Here is a 21,818-nt window from a genome sequence, read left to right as displayed (position 1 = left end):
AGAGAGAGATATAGGAACACTACATGGGCCTACATACTATTTATAAACGCTTTTGTAATATGCACCAGAAAAATTGATACCCAAAGCAGGGCTGCCGTGACTCCGGGGGCAAGAGCGGCTGCAAGATTTTTTTTTAGCATCTGGATTAGAGGCCAAACCAACAGTTTATCAGTGTTTAGCTCATTGAGGATAATGAAATGACTTCACACACAAAAGGAATGGTGCCATAACAGTGCCCCAGGAACACCGGAAAAATACAGGATCATTTCAATTTAGATTTACTTTGTAATGGAAGAATACAGAGGCTATTTAAATTCTTCCACAATTTGGATGCTGTTCATGAGTCGCAGTCTATGCAGGCTGTGTTTATAATATCACATAATATAAGGAATGTTTGAATGATAACTAAATATTAATATACATTTTTTTTTTTAATTAGACACCAAACTGAACAGCTAGTAGCTTTTTCAGATGTTTTTTAGGCAAGCAAGATTTTCAAACACAATTTAAAAAGGCATTTAACAAATGTGGTTCATTTGTAAATTCATTATACATTTTCTATTGATCATTTAATTTCAATTCTGTCACTTACAGGCGAAAGCTTTTTGCTACAAATCTGCTGTTTCTCAAGTGAAATGCAGGAAAACGTGCCATCAAAATAACTAATTTAATCAACTAAAATATATAAACAGTTGTGTAAACCTGTTGCTTGCTGTAGAAGTGTGCTGCCTACCACTGTGAGAACATTCTCAAATATTTGACAAAGATCGGTATTTATTTATTTATTATTATTTTTGATGGGAATTAAAACTTCCCATAGGACAACAAAAGAAGACAAAGAGCAAAACATGCATTTCTCCACACACACACACACACACACACACACACACACACACACACACACACACACAAGCCGGAGCTCGTAAAACTGGTAATACCCCATCTGTGTGATCAATAACGGTTAAGCCCCTGAAGCACAACTTCCTTCATCGCTCGACCTTCCTGTTCCCTACTCCTTCCTGCTCGGTGCGTCTGTAAGCCTCGAAAATATCCACCTTGATTAGTTCAAGCTGGCATTATCTCCATTGGAAATCTATGGTGTCTGTTTGGCCAGTGAGTTAAGTCCAATTTAGAAAAACCAGGTGGATGGCATCATACTCTGTTATTTAACAAGCAAATCAGTGTTTTTGAATAACAACTCGCTCCCAAATGGCGTTTAAAAAAGGAGGACATTTCCATGTAGCGGGGTGATGCTGAAACGCTGGCGCCCTGTAGCTTGTTTTTATGGAAAAAAAAGCTTCTGTCATTAAATCATGGTTTAAAAATGGAATAACAAACACTGACATTTGTTATTCGGAGAATTTTCTAACCACCGAGGACAAAACGTGTGTTGTGTGTGAAATGTGTTCAAACTTCACAGCAACGTGTAGAAGGAGTGTGTGTGTGTGTGTGTGTGTGTGTGTGTGTGTGTGTGTGTGTGTGTGTGTCCATGTCTGTCAGTGTATGCTTGTCTGTTCACATGTGTCCCAATATGTGTGTAAGTTTGCCACAGACTGATGGTGCCATATCGTCAACACAGTTTGGGCAAAACAACCAAATTCAAGAATCTCTGACAAATGAATATACAACTGAAAGTATTATTATTTATTGTATTATATTTCTTACTTTGTTTTCATTCTGCATTGTTTATTTATGAGGTACACATTTCCTAATGTTCATCAAAGAGTTGTCACTTTGATTTTGTTTGTCTATTTTTAGACATGTTGTTTGTTAGAGGCTTACTGCATAATGTGTGAGTGAGTGTGTGTGTGTGTGTGTGTGTGTGTGTATGTTGTTATTCTCCAGCTTAAGGGTTTAACAGTCTTTTGCTTTGGATGAATTCCACCACAGCGCTCACAATTTAAAATATAGTGGTTTAGGTGTTTTGCAAAATTATTAAAATTGTAAATTAAAAATGTATTTAAAAAAAAAGTGTTATTATACAAATATTTTAAGTGATGAATACATTACTTATACTGCATGAATATATTTTTCTGGCAGAGGAAAACATGTTTCGATCTCAATTAACTATGCATACGCTTGGAATGTAAGGGAGCAATTTTAAACATAGGTTTCAATATCTTACCAAAAAGCTTAAATTGAATTCAAATTAAATCCTGTTCACAGAATATCCTCCTAGCTTTAATGGCCTCCCCTAACCCTCACATGTGTTTTGCAGTAAGCCCTGGCTGCTGAAAATTATGATTTCAAGAACAACAAAAAACACACACACAGCTAAAGAAAATTTACAAAAATCATCAGATAAAAAAAGCTAATTAATACACAAATACACAGCAATATAAGCATATGTTTTTTTGTGTTTTCTAATTCTCAGACACACACACACACACACACACACACACACACACACACACACACACACACACACACACACACACACACACACACACACACACACACACACACACACACACACACACACACACACACACACACACACACACACACACACACACAAATAAATAAATTGTTGCCTGTCCTCCCCACAGCTTACCTCCCCCCACTGCGGCTCGACCAGCTTGTCTGGCCCATCAGTGACCCCCCCTGCCGTCAAACATTAACCTAGCCAAAATCTAACCCCCTGCCTCCTGCCCAGCCTCCAACACATATCTATCAGGCTAACTATCTATCCATCAATCAACACACTGAAGGCAGCAGACAGGACATGGGGGGGAGGGGGGAATAAATGCCAAGATCCTCCCCATTACTGCCCTGCATTAACCCTCAGCTAAATATTTACAGTAAGTAAGGAGAACACACGTGGTTCTCGGGCACACACACATACAATGCACAGCCATACATAACCACCATGCGTTTCATTTCCCCCCTATCTTCTTTCCCCAGCTGTGGTCAAAAAATGCCGCCAACGCTTTTGGGAGAAGCACAAGCACCATAAAACTAAGATAAACTTTGAATCACTAACAAAATGATCCACAACCACCACTGCTGCAAGATATTATATGTAGAACTCAAAGAAAGAAACCTAAGGTTTGAATCAAAAGCTTCAACACTCAAAGCACCACATTAAATATACACTAACACATGCGAGAGCATGACTGAATTTCAATATCAAGCATAGACCGAAGTTGTGCTTATGGTAACACCTACATTTTAAGGTTTGAAATAATACGCTCAGTAACATTAAATTGATAAGTGATATATTTGTTAAAGAAAAAATTCTGTCAATTCTTACTGAATCATGGGTAATAATATATGTATAAGATGACTGGCAAAAAGCAATATTACCACAATGTAAAAAATAAATCTCGGCTCCTCAATCCACATGCAAGCAGACAATGACTACAACACCAATTTATTTGGTTGGGTTTCTACCTACATTATCAAAATATCTTGACATCAGTCATACCATACCTAGCAACACATGCTTTGATCAGAATCAGTCTATTGTTACACATTTGCTTAGTGACCACATATATTCTCATATACACTGTTGAGCGGAAAACCAGGATTAACAGTGATTCATTGTTTTCTATAGATGAGTGGTATTTTCCAATATTCATTATGGATTTTGAAGGTTAAATGCCAAACATAGTTTAACCAAAAGTAATTAATCACTTTGAAAATAGTAGAAATTGAAATTATAGAATAGAATTAAAAATAAAAAGATATAGATATAAAAATGTTAAAGAACAGGAACATAATGGGGATAAGCAGATCCTAATGAGTGATGGACATTGGACTGATCAGAGCATTGATTGTATTCATTTGGACTTGTGACTACGTAAACACATGCACATCTTCAGACTCATGCGGCATCAACAGGTGAGGGGAGGATGTGAGGAGCGGGCGGAGAACAGGAAAGAGAGAGCAGCGGAGAGGCAGGAGAGAGAGAGAGAGAGAGAGAGAGAGAGACAAAATACTGGCCATTCTGGAAGAAAGGGGAGATGTGGGAGCTCAACCATTTCCATCAGCAGAGGGGAACTCCAAAGCATAAAGACAGTTGCCAAGCAACTGAACATGATGGAGGAAAAAAAACATACAGACCACTTCCACGTGTGTAAGTGAATAACACAGACTCGCACTCTGACATACACACACACGCGCGCGCACGCACGCACGCACGCACGCACGCACACAATTACAAAGGTGTGTCAAATCCTTGCCGTTTGTGAACTGGTAATGTTAATACTTTGCTGCACTGAGGAAATCCACAAACATTTTCAGTTTAATTCTTTAGCATTAAGTCAGCAGCAGGGCGCAAAAAAAAAAAAAAAAAGGTTACAACAATGCCACACGAGCCACTTTCACCATCACTGTGATGAGACTATGGTGAACACGTTGGGACACAACTTCTTTGTCTAACAGAATCAAATGGGCTGATGACTCTTGATTTGAAGCAGCCGGTTTCTTCTCATTAGCTGGCAAAAAACTGTTTGATCATTTCTGGCTATTAACTTAGCAACAGGAAAATTGCGAAGATAATTTCCCTAAATGCAGTTGACACTGAGAAACAGAGGGATCTGAGAGTATTAATCATGATACTTAAAAAAAATAAAATAATCAGTGTTGGGTTTTGTGTGTGTTCAAAGGCGGAGTCAGTGATCTGGGGCCTGCTTGTTGTAAAAAATTGTTTTGTCAAAATCAATGAATATCTCCTCACAATCTGCTACCTGTGTGTGCGCTGAAAAAGAAAAAACAGGATTAAAAGACATCCTAGGCTCAGTAAACTGGCATGTTGCTAGCTATGGTGGGCCCCCCTTTGTTTACATACACTTTGTTTACATACCAGTTTACAGAGCCTAGGCATGTGCACCAGATTTGTTTTTCAGCACACACACAAAAAGTATTTTCGACAACAAGCGATCTCCAGAAAGTGCACCTTTAACTTGGCTGTGTGCTTCTTTACCTGGGCTAGTTATTGCAGGGCTGCTGTTGCTTTGCAGACTGCCGTTCCTGAGGAGTGACGGGGACTTCTGGATCCCAGCACCAGCACCAACACCCATGACCCCCATGCTCCTCTCCGCTGCACCCCCTCCCAACCCCAACCCCAAGCCCGCTCCTAATCCACTGCTGGAGACCAGGCCGGGCCGTCCTGAGGCTGCAGAGGAGGCAGGGGAAGGGGTGGAGGAAGAGGAGGATGAGGAGGAGGACGAGGAGGAGGTGTTGTTGTTGGCCGTGGAGGAGGAGTTGGGCAGAGTCAAGGAGGGAGCTGCCTCTGAAGGCTTCACCTCCGTGGTGAAACAAGGTCCAAATCTGTTCCTCCAGTTGCCCTTCTTTTTCTTCTTCACCCCGTCGTCCCCTCCACCCCCTGCTGCTGCTGCTGCTCCCGCTCCTCCTCCTCCTCCCATCCCCGGGGCCGAGCTGGAGGGCTGGGGCCGCTTGTAGCCGGCAGTGGACCCACCCAGGCTGGGCGTCTCGCTGGCCGTGTGGCTGTGGGAGTTTTCGAACAGCTTACCGCCCACTGCAAAATGATAGGAAAAAGGGGAATTTAATATTTAAGAGTAAAAAGCACAAAGTCTCTTCTGGGTGTTTTGTCTAGTCTGAGATCCATCAGAGAATTGACTGGAAGAGGAAAAGGTATCCTGCATCAGCACTTTTCTTGTGTAGATTAGGGCTGCGACTAATGATTGCGTTAATTATTCATTAATGTGCTGATTATTCTCTCAATTAATCAATTAGTTGTTTGGTGTGTAAAATGTCAATTTTTTTGAAAAGGACGCTTTATTATTTCCCAGAAGAGAAGTTGACATATTGAGAGAGCTTGTTTTGTCCAACCAACAGTCCAAAAGCCCAAGATATTTGATGTACCATCATAAAAGACAAGCAAATATTAATTAACTGAATATTTGCAGAGATAAAGTAGCAGTACTTCCAAGAGATAAGATTTATGTACCAGGTGAGGTAACAGAATGTGTTTTGTTCCTCAATTCGAGCCAAGCTTGAAAAACATTGGACCCTAAACTTCACATAATGCAAACTGATAAGCGTCTCTTGTCAAACCCTTATTGACACAAACAGACGTCCCTTAAAGCCATTGCTCGCAGTTTCTAATGCAGGTTTTCTGTTTGAGTCATTTAATGCCACCTGAGTATTTTTCTCTTGACTTGACATCTTCCAGTCGCTGGTCAATTGACTGTGACATGTAAAATTAGGGTTGTGCCCATTTCAATATTCAGACTGTTCTGCATTCATGCTAAATACGTGATTAATATCTGGATTTTTTTCCCTACATTTTGTGTTAACTCTATGATGTAGAAAACATATATTTTTTCTCTTTATCCTTTCCCTTTTTTCCCTCCCTTTTACAAACATTTGGGTAAAAATCCTTGAAAACACATCAAAATAGGTTGGAAAAAAAAAAAAAAAACATAAGTAAATTACAAAAGTCTTATTTGGGGAAACCTGTGGTAAAATGTCAACAACTGTGGTAAAATAAATTGTCTAGTACCTGCAGAAGCTGTAGTGGCGGATACCAGAGAACCGAAGAGAGTGGTGGTTCCCTCTGAGGCTCCTCCCTCCGAGCTGGGCTTGACCAGGCAGCTGCTGAAAGACGGCGGGGAGGAGAAAGTGGTGCCTCCCCCCGGGCGCAGCGACGGGTCTGAGAAACTGAGGAAGTCTGAGGAGGACTGGGCAGAGGGAGGCTTACTGGCACTGGTCAACAGGAGACCTTGGAAAATAAAGGAAAGAAAAGAAAAACATACAGTAAAGTGTAGATAGAATGGAATGACAAGTGTGATACACAGGAAACAGACATTACAGCTAGAAAAAAAAAAGTTTCCATAAGACTCTCCTTTCCTTCAGCATGGGAGCAGCAGAAGCGAGATAACCGACATAAGCATTTTATCTGCTCTCCCTCCCCGCTCTCTATCTGCAGTACAGTCGGCCCGCCCTCATCATGCAGTCCTCCCATGTAACAGACAAACCTGCCTTGACAGCACACACTTGGAATGATACTAGAACACCCACACCATTTCTTTGCCTAGACACACACAAACAAACACACACCTGACAAGGGGGCTTCAAGGTTCTGATAGCACAAAACACAGGAGCTCAGTGTGAGCGAGCACCGACTCCCTTTTCAGGTCCTGACCTCCCCACATGTTCTTTCTTTCTGTGTGTGTGTGTGTGTTTTGGTCTTTTCCCAGACAGGGCCCCCGATTACAGGAGCCAGAGGCCAGTCTAGATGAAACACTGTTATCAAGGCCACACACACAAGAGGTCTGGGGCCGTATTCACAAAACATTTTAAGGCTAAGAGTAGGTCCTAACGTGCTGATTTAGGAGTAACTCTCAAAAATAAGGGGCGTTTCACTCCTAATTTTAGGACTCCTAACTTTTTAAGATAAGTTTAATTCACAAAGCATTTTAGCGCTAAAACTAGCTCCTAAATCTATGAAAAGCTAAGAGTCCTCGAGAGGACTCCTAAGTCACTAAGAGTAATTCACAGACAACCATTTGATGGCATTTTGGAGAGATTCAATGATAGTGAGCTTAACAAAAGGTACCTTTAATAACTGTGAGGGTTTAATGATCTTAGTGAAGTTATATTTAGAAAGTATAGACACATTTATATGTATTATATTCATATAATTCATATATATATTTATTAAGTTCCTTTTCCTGCAGTTGCTTTGGGTTTACGATGCGCTGAAAGTTACTGTTGGTGTCACGTTTGGGTTTAATTTCGTACTAGAGTAGGCCTATAGCCTATGTGGCGCTTCGCAGCATCTCCTCCGTTCCACAGGTCCGCTGTCTGTATAGGTGCGCGTCTCGCCTTTTTCCTTCCGCATGCACTTTACGATTTCGCCGGCTATTGTTTCCAAATTGTGAATTTCCTGGTTTGTCGCTGTCTGACTATTGCTGCATAGTCGCCGTTGAGAGAAATACAGTGAGAGTGCATGGCGTGCAGCTGTTCAATGAGGATATTTGTCCCGATTCAAATCATTGTAAAATGTAAAATGAATAGACCTATGTGGCGCTATTGTAGCCTATAGGTTAATAGTGAACGAATGTGTGGGAAACCCTGCAGTATCTTGGTTTCATGTTAAATCAGTGTCACTTGTCATTAATTGTATTAAAAACTCTTAACTTTAATACAGCGACACGATATGGATATCTCCCACAGTGTTTCTATCATAAATTCACTCTTAGCTCTCATTCCCTTTCAGCCAATCACTGTGGGCATAGAAGGTATGAACATGACGTCATCCATAGCAACAGGGTCAACCCCGCCCCCTCATTTTAGCTTAGTAGTCCCTCCCATTCCTTAGTAAAAGTTGGTCTTATCAGCTTTGTGAATAGGTTTTAAGAAATGACTCCTTACTAAGAACTTTTAGTGCTCCTTAGGAGTACTCTTAGCGCTAAGATAAAATGTTTTGTGAATACGGCCCCTGGTGTCTGGCCAAAATCCAGAAAACCCCACACACACGCACTCGCACACACACGCATGCTCGCACACACACACGCTCTCACACACACACACACACACACACACACACACACACACACACACACACACACACACACACACACACACACACACACACACACACACACACACACACACACACACACACACACACACACACACACACACACACACACACACACACACACACACACACACACACACACTATTTGGGGTTTTAATAACATTGCTGTAATGGCAATTGCGCTGCCCTTGCACTTTCTTTTAATTTTTTCTTTGGTGTGGGTGGGCAGTGCAGTAGCACCAGATGATTTGTCTTTTGCTTTTTCCATTTATCTAACTGCAGGGTTAATTCCCAGTTGTGTGTGGTGCCGGGAAATTAACATACAGGACCATTTGCGAGCTATCAATTCACCTTGGTGGAAAGGCCCAGTGGAGGCAGAGGCAGATGTGGAGGAGGTTGCCATGGTGACCACGGCGGAGGGGAGGGGTTTCCCTGAGGAGGTGAGAGACTTGCGGCCGCCCCTGGGTCCCACGCCGTGACTCCCGCCTCGGTTGTTCTTGTTGTTCTTCACCTCAGACACGGCCTTAGCGTTGGTGTCCGCAGCCAGGCCGTCTTTGGAGGCCCCGCTCCCGGACAGAGCAGACGAAACCTCCTGGAAGTTGGCGGTGGTGAAGCGGGCGCTGCTGCCGTCGTCCAGGCGTTTCTGGGAGTTTGGCGGGAGAGAGGGGACGCCTCCGCCCACACCTGAGCTGCTGCTGCTGCTGCCGTTGTTGTTGTTGTAGGTCTGCAAAGTGCAAGGGGAAACAAAGAAAGATTAAAGGACGGAAAAGGGAGGACAGCAGGGTTTACCCCAAGAGGAAGGCGTTCCACCATGCTAAACATTTTTTTTTTTTTTTTTAATCAGATGTCCACAGAGGCGCAATGCTGAAAGTATGTTTAGGGGAAATAACTTATTTTTTTTTAAATTTTAAACAAAAAAGTTATTTCGAATACAGCAGGCATTGTGTACATACAAGCTTCATTATTTTCATTTTCAATGCTACTTAATATTTTTAAATTGAAAAAACAAACATATTTCCAACCAATCAATAAGCGCTCTATTGTCCTTGAAAGCCAAGCAAGTAGACTCATAAATAAATACCATAACTAATTATTATTTTGCAATCGCAATGTTGTCCACTATAATCTCCATCTCACAATTTCACCAAATTAACTTTTATGGGGGGGGGACCTGGAGAGTAACCATGGAAAGGACACCGGAACAGAGTTTAGAAAATGATGAAAACAATAATGTTTGAGAAAGGGAGGAACTAAAGAAATGGGAGATAGGGTCAGCGGGAGGACAGGATGTGTGAGGGAGGCGGAAGAAGAGCAACAAAGGTTAATCAAGGTATAAAAAAAAAGAAAGTCAAGCAGACTCCCCCTGCTGTAATATTTAACTAGCCCAGTCACCATTCAACCAAAGAAAAAGAGTGCGGAGAGGAGGAGTGCCCTCACCTTGTCTGGGACCATGATGTTTGGAAGGACAAGGGAGGGCGACATGTCCATAGTCTTCTTGTGTCTCGGTTTGTGCCTGTCACGCTCCTTGTGTTTCTACAAAATGCGGAGAACAAAAAAAGAAGAAAAAAAGAATATGGATAAGTCTGCTTAAGACACGAGGAAAGAAGAGGGAAATAAAATACAGACACAGAGAAAAACACCTGTATTTTTTATAGCCCTCTGCATATGAACAACATTATTAATTACTGATTGTGGAGACATACTGGAGCACATACGCAAGAGTGGTCTGTGGAAGATTATATTGCCAAAGAGATGGCTAAAATAACTAACGCATGAGCTATTAGGATATAAGGAGACTAGGAGAGGAAGTGTGTTTGGCTGACAGAAAGAGCGATTGATAGAAAGAGAGAGCATTGCATTTCAAAGGCTCGGTCCAAGATGAAAGCTTAAGAGATCCACAAACAAAGAGAGTGACGGAAGAGAGATAAAGAAAAAAGGGGGCAGGAGGCAACAGGAATTCAGCACACCGCAGTATAAAGAAGAGTGCGCCTAAGTGCCTAGCAAGGTCTCATGGTTTCAGCCAATCATATCCTGCTTCTTGGATGCTCACAGCTCAATTTACACTCTCGCTATCACACGTGCGGCGCTGCTACCCCTCCTCCCACCCCCACTCGCACCCTCGAGGTGGCGACTGGGTGCCAGTGCATTTACACCTCCCATGCACGCCCTGACACCTAGGCACATGCAGGTGCGCGAACACTCACACACAGACACTTTTACATGGACACTCCAATGCGCGCACGCGTGTGCACACACACGAGAGAGGCAGTGAAAATATGCAGCGTTCTTGAGAGACGACATGGGACTCAACATGCTTGTAAATGCTTGGTGTCGTGACAACTCTGAAACACCAGAATCCCCTCCCCCTTGAGGCTGGTGACAGTTTAGCCAGACTTCCTCCGCGAGTGGCAGTTAACAGACATCGTCGTTTGGCCGATTTGATCTCCACTGTAACCTCTCTGCATGCTGGCTTCCTCTAATGCTAACGTACGTGTGTGTGTGTGTGTGTGTGTGTGTGTGTGTGTGTGTGTGTGTGTGTGTGTGTGTGTGTGTGTGTGTGTGTCTTTTTCTGGATGTAATTTTGGAGGCTGCAACTAGCAAGCATTTTATTTTCTGTTTTCTTAAAATAATTTTAGTCCACATTGTCGGACAGTATCAAATATATTCGGTATCATTTTGTTCCTGCTTCTTTCTTATGGTGGCACCATTCAAAGAAATTGAATATTTTTGTACCCCCAGAGAATGACAACTCTATGAACAAATTAACGTCAGAAAAATATGCAAAGGCTTTCCCTTTTTCCTTGAAAAATTAGTAATCCGGATTTTTTCTGGAGAGTATTTTCTTTTTTTTAAAGTGTACAGCCTGCCATGCTGTTGTTACTGCATTGCCAGGTGTACAATGACGTGGCTTAAAAAAAGTGCAATGATTCAACCTGACAAAAATGCAAGCGGGCTCTTTAAACCTGATGACTTGAATCATTGACTTTTAAGAATTAGCTCTTATTTTCTATTGGTCGACTTATCAACCAAATATTTTAAAGCATGGTGCCTGCCTACCTTGCAAATTGGCTAAAGAGAGCGGAAAAACAATGAAAAAAACTGTAAATGTGAGATGGTGAAATTGAACAATATCTACTTCAAGAAAAAGGAGAGATGGAACTGTAGAGACAGCGAGGTAAATTCTTTGGGATTCCCTTGTTGTTTTTCATTAACATTCCAGAGGTAGGTGTTGATGGACAGAGGCTGAGCTGAGAGGGTCGGATAACACACACACACACACACACACACACACACACACGAAGCACTGGCCGTGGGAAACATAACAGACACACAAAGTAACCCTGACACACCCTTATCAATCAGGTCAATTGATTATACAGGCAGTGACACAGCCTTTCAGCGTGTCTTCTCCCCTCTTTCTCTGATGCTGACCATTAGCCAGCCTGATCATTTGACATGTCTTGAGTGCTCTTTGAGACTGTGTGGGGTAAATATACGCGGTGGCAGAAGACGAGGGCCAAAGTCTATTTATCAACAAACGTTGATATGAGCAACACAGACGGTGGGCTCAAATCCTCTCCATCTATGTCCAATCCTGATCCGGCCACTGAACTGGAAAACGCTCTACTTATTAAAGTCTATTCGCAGTCATTGAACATATACGGATGGAAATATCTTATGTCTCTTAATGCACGTCGACAGCTAAACTTTTTGCATTTGGTTACCAAACCTAAATGCATTCAAATAGGGCTGTAACAATTATTTAAATGAGCTATTAAACTGCCATTTTTTTTAAAACTATCAATTGATACTTTTGTCGTATCAAAATTATTTCAAAACGTAGTGGAGGATGCCCAAAAATAAGTTATTATTCATATAACAGCCTTTAAAATTCAAATATAAAAATATTAAACTTGTGAATAAAACAGAGAAAATAATTAAATTCTTAAATTTGGAAGACTGGCAAAAAAATAATTTTCAGCATTTGTGATTGATTAATAAAAATGGAAATATTGTAGAATATTTTCAAAAATTAAAAAAATCATCTAAAATATAAGATAAAAACATTTTTTTATTTAATAACTTTTTTGTTGTTGTCACTTTATGAAATTTGAACAGTTTTTGTGTTCAGCTAAAGATGTGGTCATTTTCCCCATAATAAAGACACTGAATAAAAATTATTAGTTAGCTTTGTGAAACAGACGGCCCGTTCCGATGACGCAAAGAAAAAGCATCGCCTGTTAATTTGATACAAGGTATTTTAAATGCCTCACAAGTCAACACACACACACACACAGGCCTCAGCAGGAAGATGAGAGGAGGCAGACACAGAGGGGAGGGGGAGGGAAGGCCGGGGGAAACAGAAGAACAGGAAGTAAGGGGGAAAATAATCCGCCTAGGCCTGGCAGGAATTCCCCTGTGCAGTTTCCTGCAGGATTTCTGACCATCCATTGTGTATGTATGGATGTGTCGACTGTGTGTGTGTGTGTGTGTGTGTCTGTGTTTCCTGCAGGCCTTTTCAGAGCGGCCGGTGAGGGGGATCTTTTAGCCCCTGCTTTAGTTTGACTGCAGGCTCACTAACATGAGGTGGGGTACACACATTTGAGCTCCCAAACCACATAACAAATGCATGTGTGAACACATACACATCTGGGCCTACTGAACTCTGACCCTGGAATGTGGCTGGGGAGAAAGTGTGTGTGCTTGTGTGAGTGTAAGTGAGAGAAATGGGGGTACTCTAAAACTAATGCAAATCAGGCAACAAAAGCAAGGCAAAAGGGGCTGTGTAGTACGTTGGCAAATCCACACGCATACACAGGCATTGCAGACACCCACACAATCATCCCGAACCTGGTATTGTTGACACAATGACTACATTCACAGATAAAATGTCACACAACATGCTAATTGCTTCATTTGGATTTCACTAATTACATTATGAATGAACTGAATTATAAACCCATTGTCTTCTTTCATGCTTTTTTACACCTCCAAAATATTTAACCACAAATGAAAAAAAAAAAAGATGGAAAAGGGTACCTTAGTCTTTTCGACACAGCGTCATTAACAAAATATCTACAGAGCAAATATATGCAACATCTCATCAGAACATGAGCATTTCATTCAGTGGAAGTGGAGCGATTATTATCTATTATGAAAATGTATCCATTCATTCTTCCATTAGCAATCTGAAAACAGTTGGCTTCGAAAATTACACGGTGCACCTACAGAGTAAAATTTAATTTTTCGTTATTTATAATTGTGTTCTTTTAACAGAAATAATAATAAAAAAATATCATGATTTAGGCAATTTGAAAGATCTATTCAGCCTAGTCAGTTGTTACTGATGTGTTGAAAAACGCTGCAATGCATCTGTATAAAAATACTAGACTTTGTCAAATGTCCAAAGTTGCAGTAGCTACTTGTAATAGTTGAATTTTTTGCTCAGTGCTTTTAAATTTGCAAGAATTATTTTGAAGTTTTCAAAAGCAGGTTAAGATAATTAGATAAAAAGGCATGCTTCTCCTAATGTAGACTTAAAGCATCACATTTATAAATTAAATAGTTTTTTATAAATGCTTTTAATGTGTACTGTGCCGCTGCTTTATGTAGAGCAGCATACATATCAGGGACAGATAAAGAGAATATACTTTTCAGAGTATTCTTTTTGACTGGTCATAGTCGTATGCAAGCAACTTGATTGAGACTTCACTTAATAAAACATTTTATTCTGTTGTGATTCATATTTGTTAAACAACAGTAGTCCATTCCTTGTCTCCAAGCAGTTCTGGACCAAGTTTCCCTTGGCTCAAATATTGTCACACAGACCAACACACACACGCACATACATACTGCTCTAGCGGAGTAAGTAAATTACATATTCCTGCTCAGTGTTTCCCCTAGAATTTTTTTTAGGCCCGGTGGTAAAAGCTGATAAAGAGTATGCGCGCGGCGTGCGTACCAAATTTCTAGTAGAAATTGACAAGACTAATCGTATTATGGATGAGCCTCTTTTGACAGTCCGCTACAAATTAGGGCATAGGGTTATGCCTTCACATTCGGTACGTTTGTACATTTTGTGTTTCCCTCAGGATATTTTGAGACTGCTGGGGGAGAATGTACCTTCTAGTGGGGTCTTGGGGCATGCCCCTGCGGAAGAAAACCTTTACCATTTTAAACTTAAATGCATCAATCTGGTGCACTTTGAGAAGCTAAATCTGATTTTATTTGTTTTGCTCTGTAAACAGCTGTCATATATGTCCTGCCTAAAACAATTTTCCGGAATAATTTGGAGACACAAGCCATACAAACTATTGATGAAAAACACATGGATATGAAAATAAAATACAATAAACACTAAGACCTAATATAGACAGGTTGTCTAGTATTAATTTCTGGAATAATCTGGATCATGAAACATTTTCTTTAATTTACCAAATATTAATTTAAAATAAATGAATTAACCTAGGCTACACATCATGATTAGCCTATCAATCAAAATGTGTGCAAACTTAGCCAAATTTCATATTCCGACCATTATATTTAATTTAGCCTAGTTCTCAATTTAAAACATAAAAATAAAGTAGCATTGAAAATACCAAAAAATAAAGCTTGTAGGGCTACAATAGCCTGCTGTTTTCAAGATAACTTGCTGCCCTGTCTCAGCTGTTGATACAGATTGGTTGCCATGGCGACGTAGCTACTTTAACTTTCTAAGTTGCCATGGACCTATAAAGGAAGGTTATTTCTCATCAGTTTCCCTGTTTGACATGGGCACTCCGAATGCACATGCGCATCGGGGACAAAAAAAAAAAAAAAAACATTTACTGCTGCTTGTTTTATCTAATGAGGGTCCTATGTATATTGCATTGCGCTTTGCAGACAAACCTGTTTGCTGTAAGTGCTTGATAAAGCTGACTTCACACAAGCAATATTTTTGAATCCTGTAAAGCCTTCCCATTGATCGCTCCAAGTGCTGTCTAAACAGAGAAGCAATGACAGTGAACAGAAAACTCTATGCTCTCTCTAAACAGCTCAAGTGTAAAGGGACATTTATGTGTTTTTGTACATTATATTAGGCTACAGTGAGTTCAGTATTTCTGCCGACCCATTGTATTCTAGATAGATGACTGCTGCTTTTTCAGTGGTGAACAGGGCAAACTCAGTTCTAGCCCAGTCCTCTGTTCTGACCAGGGCTCGATACACATGACAAAAAAGAACAAAAAAGTGGAACAGATGATTTGACACACCTCCTGTAAATTGTGATTTCTCACAGCTTGTGGTTACATGTTCTGCTAACAGCTGTGACTGATTAAGTCACACTAATGTAGCATTTATTAGAGGCTGCCATCACTGGTGGGTGTAGTAGGTGGGCTGCAGTCAGACCGGCAGCTAAAAAGTGATCCAAATGCAACTGGGTCTATAAAATACAATTTCTTCCTGTTATTACACAGCACAGTATATGTTCAACATATACTGTGCTGTGTAATAACAGGGTCGAAAAATGGGGAAAAAGTTGCGGCTTATAGTCCGAAAATTACGGTACACATAACTCCTTCGCCCAAACTGGGGTCTAAATAGGCAACATGGGACACTTTTGAGGGTTCTTTGTTATCGATCTCAGCCAAAGCCAACTCTCTCTTCCTCATTGTATCGGTTGCTATGGTGATACTACATCCTAAAATTACAGCCATATTACTTCAAGGCATAAAAGCAAAGCTTGTGTTTATCCAGTCTAACCCTCAACAGCACAGACATATGACCGGAGACTGTTTCTTTTGGCTTTTCATGAAAAACGGACTGTCTGAGGCAACAAAGTGCACCATGGGATAACTCTTCCTCTTCTGGACTCACACGCCTGTTGCCTAAATCACATGGTAATCTCTTCCCTTTAAAAGTCTAAAGTCTGGATTTCCATGTTGATTTACTGTAAGTGAACACGCACTAAAACAAGTTAAGAATGTACTGCTCCTACAGAAGACCCCTTCAAAAGTATTCCTAGACACTATACTTTCATTCAACCTTACATCACAAGCCTACATAAATAAAAAAGTTTTGTATCAATTTACCATAAAAAGCTAGCAGGATCTTGTCCCGCTATATCTCTCAATCTTGCCTAATTTGGAGGATTATTTCCTCTGACGCTTTTTCCAAGGGAGATTTGATGCCTTGTAACATTTTTCATTAAATAAATATTAATTAACTGCGCCGCAAATGTGTTTTTACTGCACAAGTCAAGTGCCTAGTGACAGAAGGTTATGCAACAAGGTTTGCCGATTCTGAAACCAAATGCAGTTTAGTGCCAGCACCACCCAATGTAGATCTTTCTAGAAAAGTGGCCAAAATATCAACAGTTTGTGGGAACGTTTGTTCATATAGTCTTGATGAAACGTCTAGCCGATGTTACATTTCAAAGTCCAGTCATATACCGTATGTTGCTAACATGGCGTAAACATCCATCAAGTGGCATTTTATGAAAGCCACTCTGCTAACCACATTGCTCCCTTCATCATCGATTCCCTCTGGTACATTCCTGTCATCCATACAATCTCATCTTAATGCCATTATGCCCCAGCATCCAAAGCCATTCATACACGATCAATACGACAGCATGAGTCTTTCCATCAGCGTTTGTTAACATTGCAAAATGTCAACGGTGTGTGTTTTTGTGTGTTTGTGTATGTATACAGTGTACAGCCTGTCCTGTGTTTTTTCATCCTACCAATGTTCCAGAAATCATAATAATCAAGTCACATTCCTGTTTTTCAAGGAACACAGAGTGTGTACATGCATACGTGTGTGTATACATGTGTGATGGCTTGTTAACTATAGGAGAGGTGGAACAAAATCTGGAACACAACAGGACGTCTCTTCAGTGAGCGTGTGCTGAGAACACGTTCCCTCTGCATATCTAGTAGTTGGATTGGTGTGTTGATATGGTTATCCTTTTCATTCTATTCTTATCTGATTGAATTCTGCTTGACAATGGCTAGCTATCCACCAATCTACTATTGCATAGTCAACGCTGGGCAGACGGACAACAAAAGATGAGGTAGGAATGCAATCATATGAAACCAGTAATCTGTTATTAAGGAATGAATGCCAATTGTATATCAAAGAACCGTATGGACAATAGTCTGTTTTCTTTAGGTTAACCATTTTGCTCTTAAAAATCATATAAGTAAGTATTATGTATGCATATGCTTTTCTGACAGCATTTAACTTAACTAGAACTTCCGCCATGTGTAGTCATCTCGGCAGAGTGAAGAGTCTTGTGTTTTAGCGAAAATGTGAGCACAGCACTGTTTATTGTGTGGTGTTTTTCCTCGTCAATAAATTAATCAGTTGGTTACACTGTGTCCCACTGCTAGTCACGTAGCTGCCGCAGCCAGCACTGTTCGCTCACTGTCTCTATGAGTTGCACCGAGCCGTCTCTGTGCGTTTACGGCATAGATAGTAGATACACGCTCACAACAACACGGGGGGAATAAATAAAGAAGCGGCTGGTTTGACCAAGCAAAAACGAGAGACTGCTGGCTTGACCACAGTTGGTAGAAATAATCATTTCAGCCGTGTGTAGTCACCTCGGCTAGAGTGAAGAGAGTTTTGGGTTTTGGCGAAAATGTGAGCGCAGCAATGTTTATTGTGTGGTGTTTTTCCTTGTCATTAAATGAATCAGTTGGCTACACTGTGCAGGGTTCAACATAACTTTTTTTTCCTACTGGCCCGTCGGGCCAGTGGATCCGAGTTTTACTGGCCCCTTGTATATTTTCACTGGCCCTGCACACACTTTTTTTTTCTTCATAATTTAGTGTCAATAATTATAATACCTGTATTAGAAAAATAAAGAAAGATAACCAGATCTAAAGGGAATATCTATTCTGTAACAGTATAGATATTCCCTTTAGATTTGGTTATTTTTCTTTTAGTTAATTATATGAAATGTTGATATTGCTCATACACATAATATAAAACCAGGCAAACATATTGAATTAGAAGCCTACAACTAAAAGTATGTTGAAAGAGTCGGCCAGTATTTTAAAGTCCAGTAGTTTGATGGTTGTTTTTATTCTTGAATTTGGGCAGTTTAATGAATAGTTCACCTGCAGAAGTCATGATCAAACATAAAAAAAAAATAAGAGATGAAGGTCTGATCATTCTTTGTGGTGTGGTAGGCTGTTTTTATTACTTTCTCTATATGCATTAGGGATGTGAATGTGTCGACCGAATGACCGGTTTTCCACTTGCGCTCAAGTTGACTTTAAAAATAGAATAGAAATCCGAAAATCAGTGGGTTATGCCGTTTTTTTAATGGGAGATTTCACCGTGTATGTGAGTTCACGTCTGGTTGTGCGCGCTGCAGGAGTGTCACTTCTCCATGAAGTGTCAGCTTCACATAAGAGTCCGGTGTGGGACCATTTTTTCAAACTATTGATAAAAAACAATGCAGTGCAAAATATGCAGCATAAGTTAAACGCTCGTCTAAGACTATGACTTTAAATCACCTTAGAAACACACAATGCCTTCGTCCGATCACAGCAGCGTTTCACCGTGTGATCTCGCCAGCGAGTGAGCCGCCGCGCAGATGAACTGTGGTTTGTGGCTAAAATAATAACCGGGGATATTCTCCCCGTTAGCGATTTCAATGGGAAAGACTTCCGCGATCTGATTGAATGTCTCGAGCCTGAAAACACAGTGCCAAACTGCGCGACTATACTGTACAGTGAGCGGAGTCCCTCCGTTCGTTTCTGTCTACAACCGACACAATCACCAGAGACGCATTCACAGCGTTTAAATAACGCCTCTCATTTGTATTACCATTGGGGCTTGGATGAAAATACTGTAACATTACGGCGGCAGATAAAGGAAAAGCGCAGTTATCATTTTCTGCACCTCAACCTCTGCTGTGGGAAGAAAGAAAGGGGGCAAAGCAAGTCGATTGATTTGTCGACTCGCAGGCGGACAGTAGGCAGCTCTGCCAACGGAGCGAGAGTGCACCCGCTTGTTGCCCCGCCTGTCAAAACACCCACGCATCGGTGTCCACTGGCCTTTCATTAAAAAATATATTTTATATTAGGTTTATTATATTGAGTCTTAAATAAACACTGCTTTCATTCCGACTCTCAACGCGCATTTCAATGAACCATGATGTAGTCTACAAAAAGATACTGAACTGTGAATGGCCAGTCACTGGCCCGGGCGGGACAGTGACTGGCCAATCAACTTGCCCTGCATATGATTTTACTGGCCCCGGGCCATCGGGCTATACGTTATGTCGAACCCTGCTGTGTCCCACTGCTACGATGTCACGTAGCTGCCGCAGCCAGTGCTGTTCGCTCACTGTCTCTATCAGTTGCACCGAGCCGTCTCTATGCTCACAACAACACGGGGGGAATAAATAAAGAAGCGGCTGGTTTGACGAGAGACCGCTGGCTTGACCACAGTTGTTCCACAGCCCGATAGTTTGACCCACATTCTGGCGGCGGCTATCGCAGTCCAGCCTAAACCCCGTCCTACCAGTAAGGGTAGGGTCGGTGGTGGAGACACCACCAGATTCTTAAAAGTGAGCTGTCCCGCTCTGACCCGACCCGCTCTACTCGGTGGAAACGAGGCATTAGTCAGTGAGACCATAAAACACTCTTTCTGCCTTTGCTCAGGCTAGGATGAACTGATTTAAAAAAAAAATGCACATTTATACTACATTAGATCTCAGAGTTCAATACACCTTCATATTACCACTGGTGAAGTAGGCCTTTAAGCCTGACTAGCGTTGTTCAGCCTCAAAACTGAAAACCAGTCTCAAGAGAACCGCTTCCAGAACCTGCAAACACAACCCAATGTACCCAATTGTTGCAGGTCTGTGCTTATTATAAATGCTCAAGGTAGATCGGACAGATCAGGAAGAAGGGAGGAATCATGAGAGAAAAAGGTAGTTGGACAGCACAGGACAGGTTGAATAGAGTAAATGTAAGCACATAAAGACACATATATACAGTACAGTTACGTGCAACAAACACTGTAGCTGCTGCATTAAAATGGCAATCCATATAACAGCTAGTGTGGTTTCATTCATGTTACAATTTGATCAATGCTCAGTTTCTTGGGGAAGGATGGCATTTTTCCTAAGTGTAATACAAGCTAGTGAGCCAGACATCTGTGGAATATGACAAAAACATGAGAGGACACTTACCAATTTGCTGTGGTGGTACTTGCAGTATCCACAGTACTTTACATTATCTGCGTCCGATCCCTGTTCTTCACATAACAACCCCGCAAACTGGGCACTGTGGTAGAGAGCAGTGCAAAATTACATTAAATGTGTATGAGTAAACATTTACGTGTAAGTGCTGAACATTAAACTTGAGGATTTTTAAATTAGGAAGCAGACAAATAAGTGGCATGAAGATAAACATTATCCTACATTTTACATTTCCCAATTCTATTTTACTAAGAAGTCGAGTGAAGAACTGAAGAAAGAATCTCCATCTTTATCTCTGTGAGGTTAATGTGAGGTGGCCGGGGTCTCACCATGTGACATGAAAGGCCTGCCTGCAGCCATGTTTGTTGCAGGTCATGCAGGCTCCAGTGGCTGCTTTACTCTCTCGGCCCTGGTCCTCACAGATATAGCACGTCTGCGCGCACACACACACACACACGGTTAAGAGGACTCAAATACACACTCAATTGCTCCTGATTTCATTGAAGGTGTAATATTGCGACACATCTAAAACACAGTGAATACCCACTGATACCTTGTTGTAGCGGTCATGTGGCACAGACTGCAGCACTATAGGCTCCATTGTCGAGACATTAGCGAACTCCACCTCAGGTATGTAAAGGGCACAAACTACATGGGCCCAGCCTGCACAGACACACAGAAAGACAACCATCAAGCACTACACATATGAAAACAAGAGGTAGTTTGTGGTATAAAGCATAATAGTGAATAGCAATACAAGTGTGCATAATGGATGTTTGTTATCCACTGGTTTGATTGTTGTTTACCAAAACTCTGAGGCAGAAGGGACTGATTACCCACATCCATACATCACAGACAGAACGTTATCTGCTGCTGCACATTCTTTAGAGACATAGCTCATAACAGACTTTAAAATATGTGCCGTTTCTCCACTAAATAGACAACTGACTTTGACTGTTCGTCCCAGTTTATTTGACATTGGTGGGAACACTGCCTTTTAAACTCTGACGTGGATCAAACACCCAAACGTAGACATCGGGCAATGGGGCTCCTTCCCACCAATCATGTTGCACTACATGACACATCATACATACATTACATACATGT

General features: G+C 41.2%; 1 protein-coding gene across 1 annotated transcript in view; it reads right to left on the bottom strand.

Moving 5' to 3' along the window:
* mllt10 (MLLT10 histone lysine methyltransferase DOT1L cofactor) overlaps nucleotides 1–21,818 on the bottom strand; it is a 53,349-nt gene that overhangs the window by 16,468 nt on the left and 15,063 nt on the right. The window contains 7 exon segments of the mRNA XM_080049903.1: nucleotides 4,928–5,482; nucleotides 6,470–6,688; nucleotides 8,864–9,236; nucleotides 9,950–10,045; nucleotides 20,703–20,796; nucleotides 21,041–21,144; nucleotides 21,265–21,374. Coding sequence (XP_079906029.1) covers nucleotides 4,928–5,482; nucleotides 6,470–6,688; nucleotides 8,864–9,236; nucleotides 9,950–10,045; nucleotides 20,703–20,796; nucleotides 21,041–21,144; nucleotides 21,265–21,374 — 1,551 coding nt within the window.

The sequence above is a fragment of the Ammodytes marinus genome (genome assembly GCF_949987685.1).
Source record: "Ammodytes marinus genome assembly, chromosome: 21".
NCBI lineage: Eukaryota > Metazoa > Chordata > Actinopteri > Uranoscopiformes > Ammodytidae > Ammodytes > Ammodytes marinus.
This window is presented reverse-complemented; position numbering and strand designations above follow the sequence as displayed.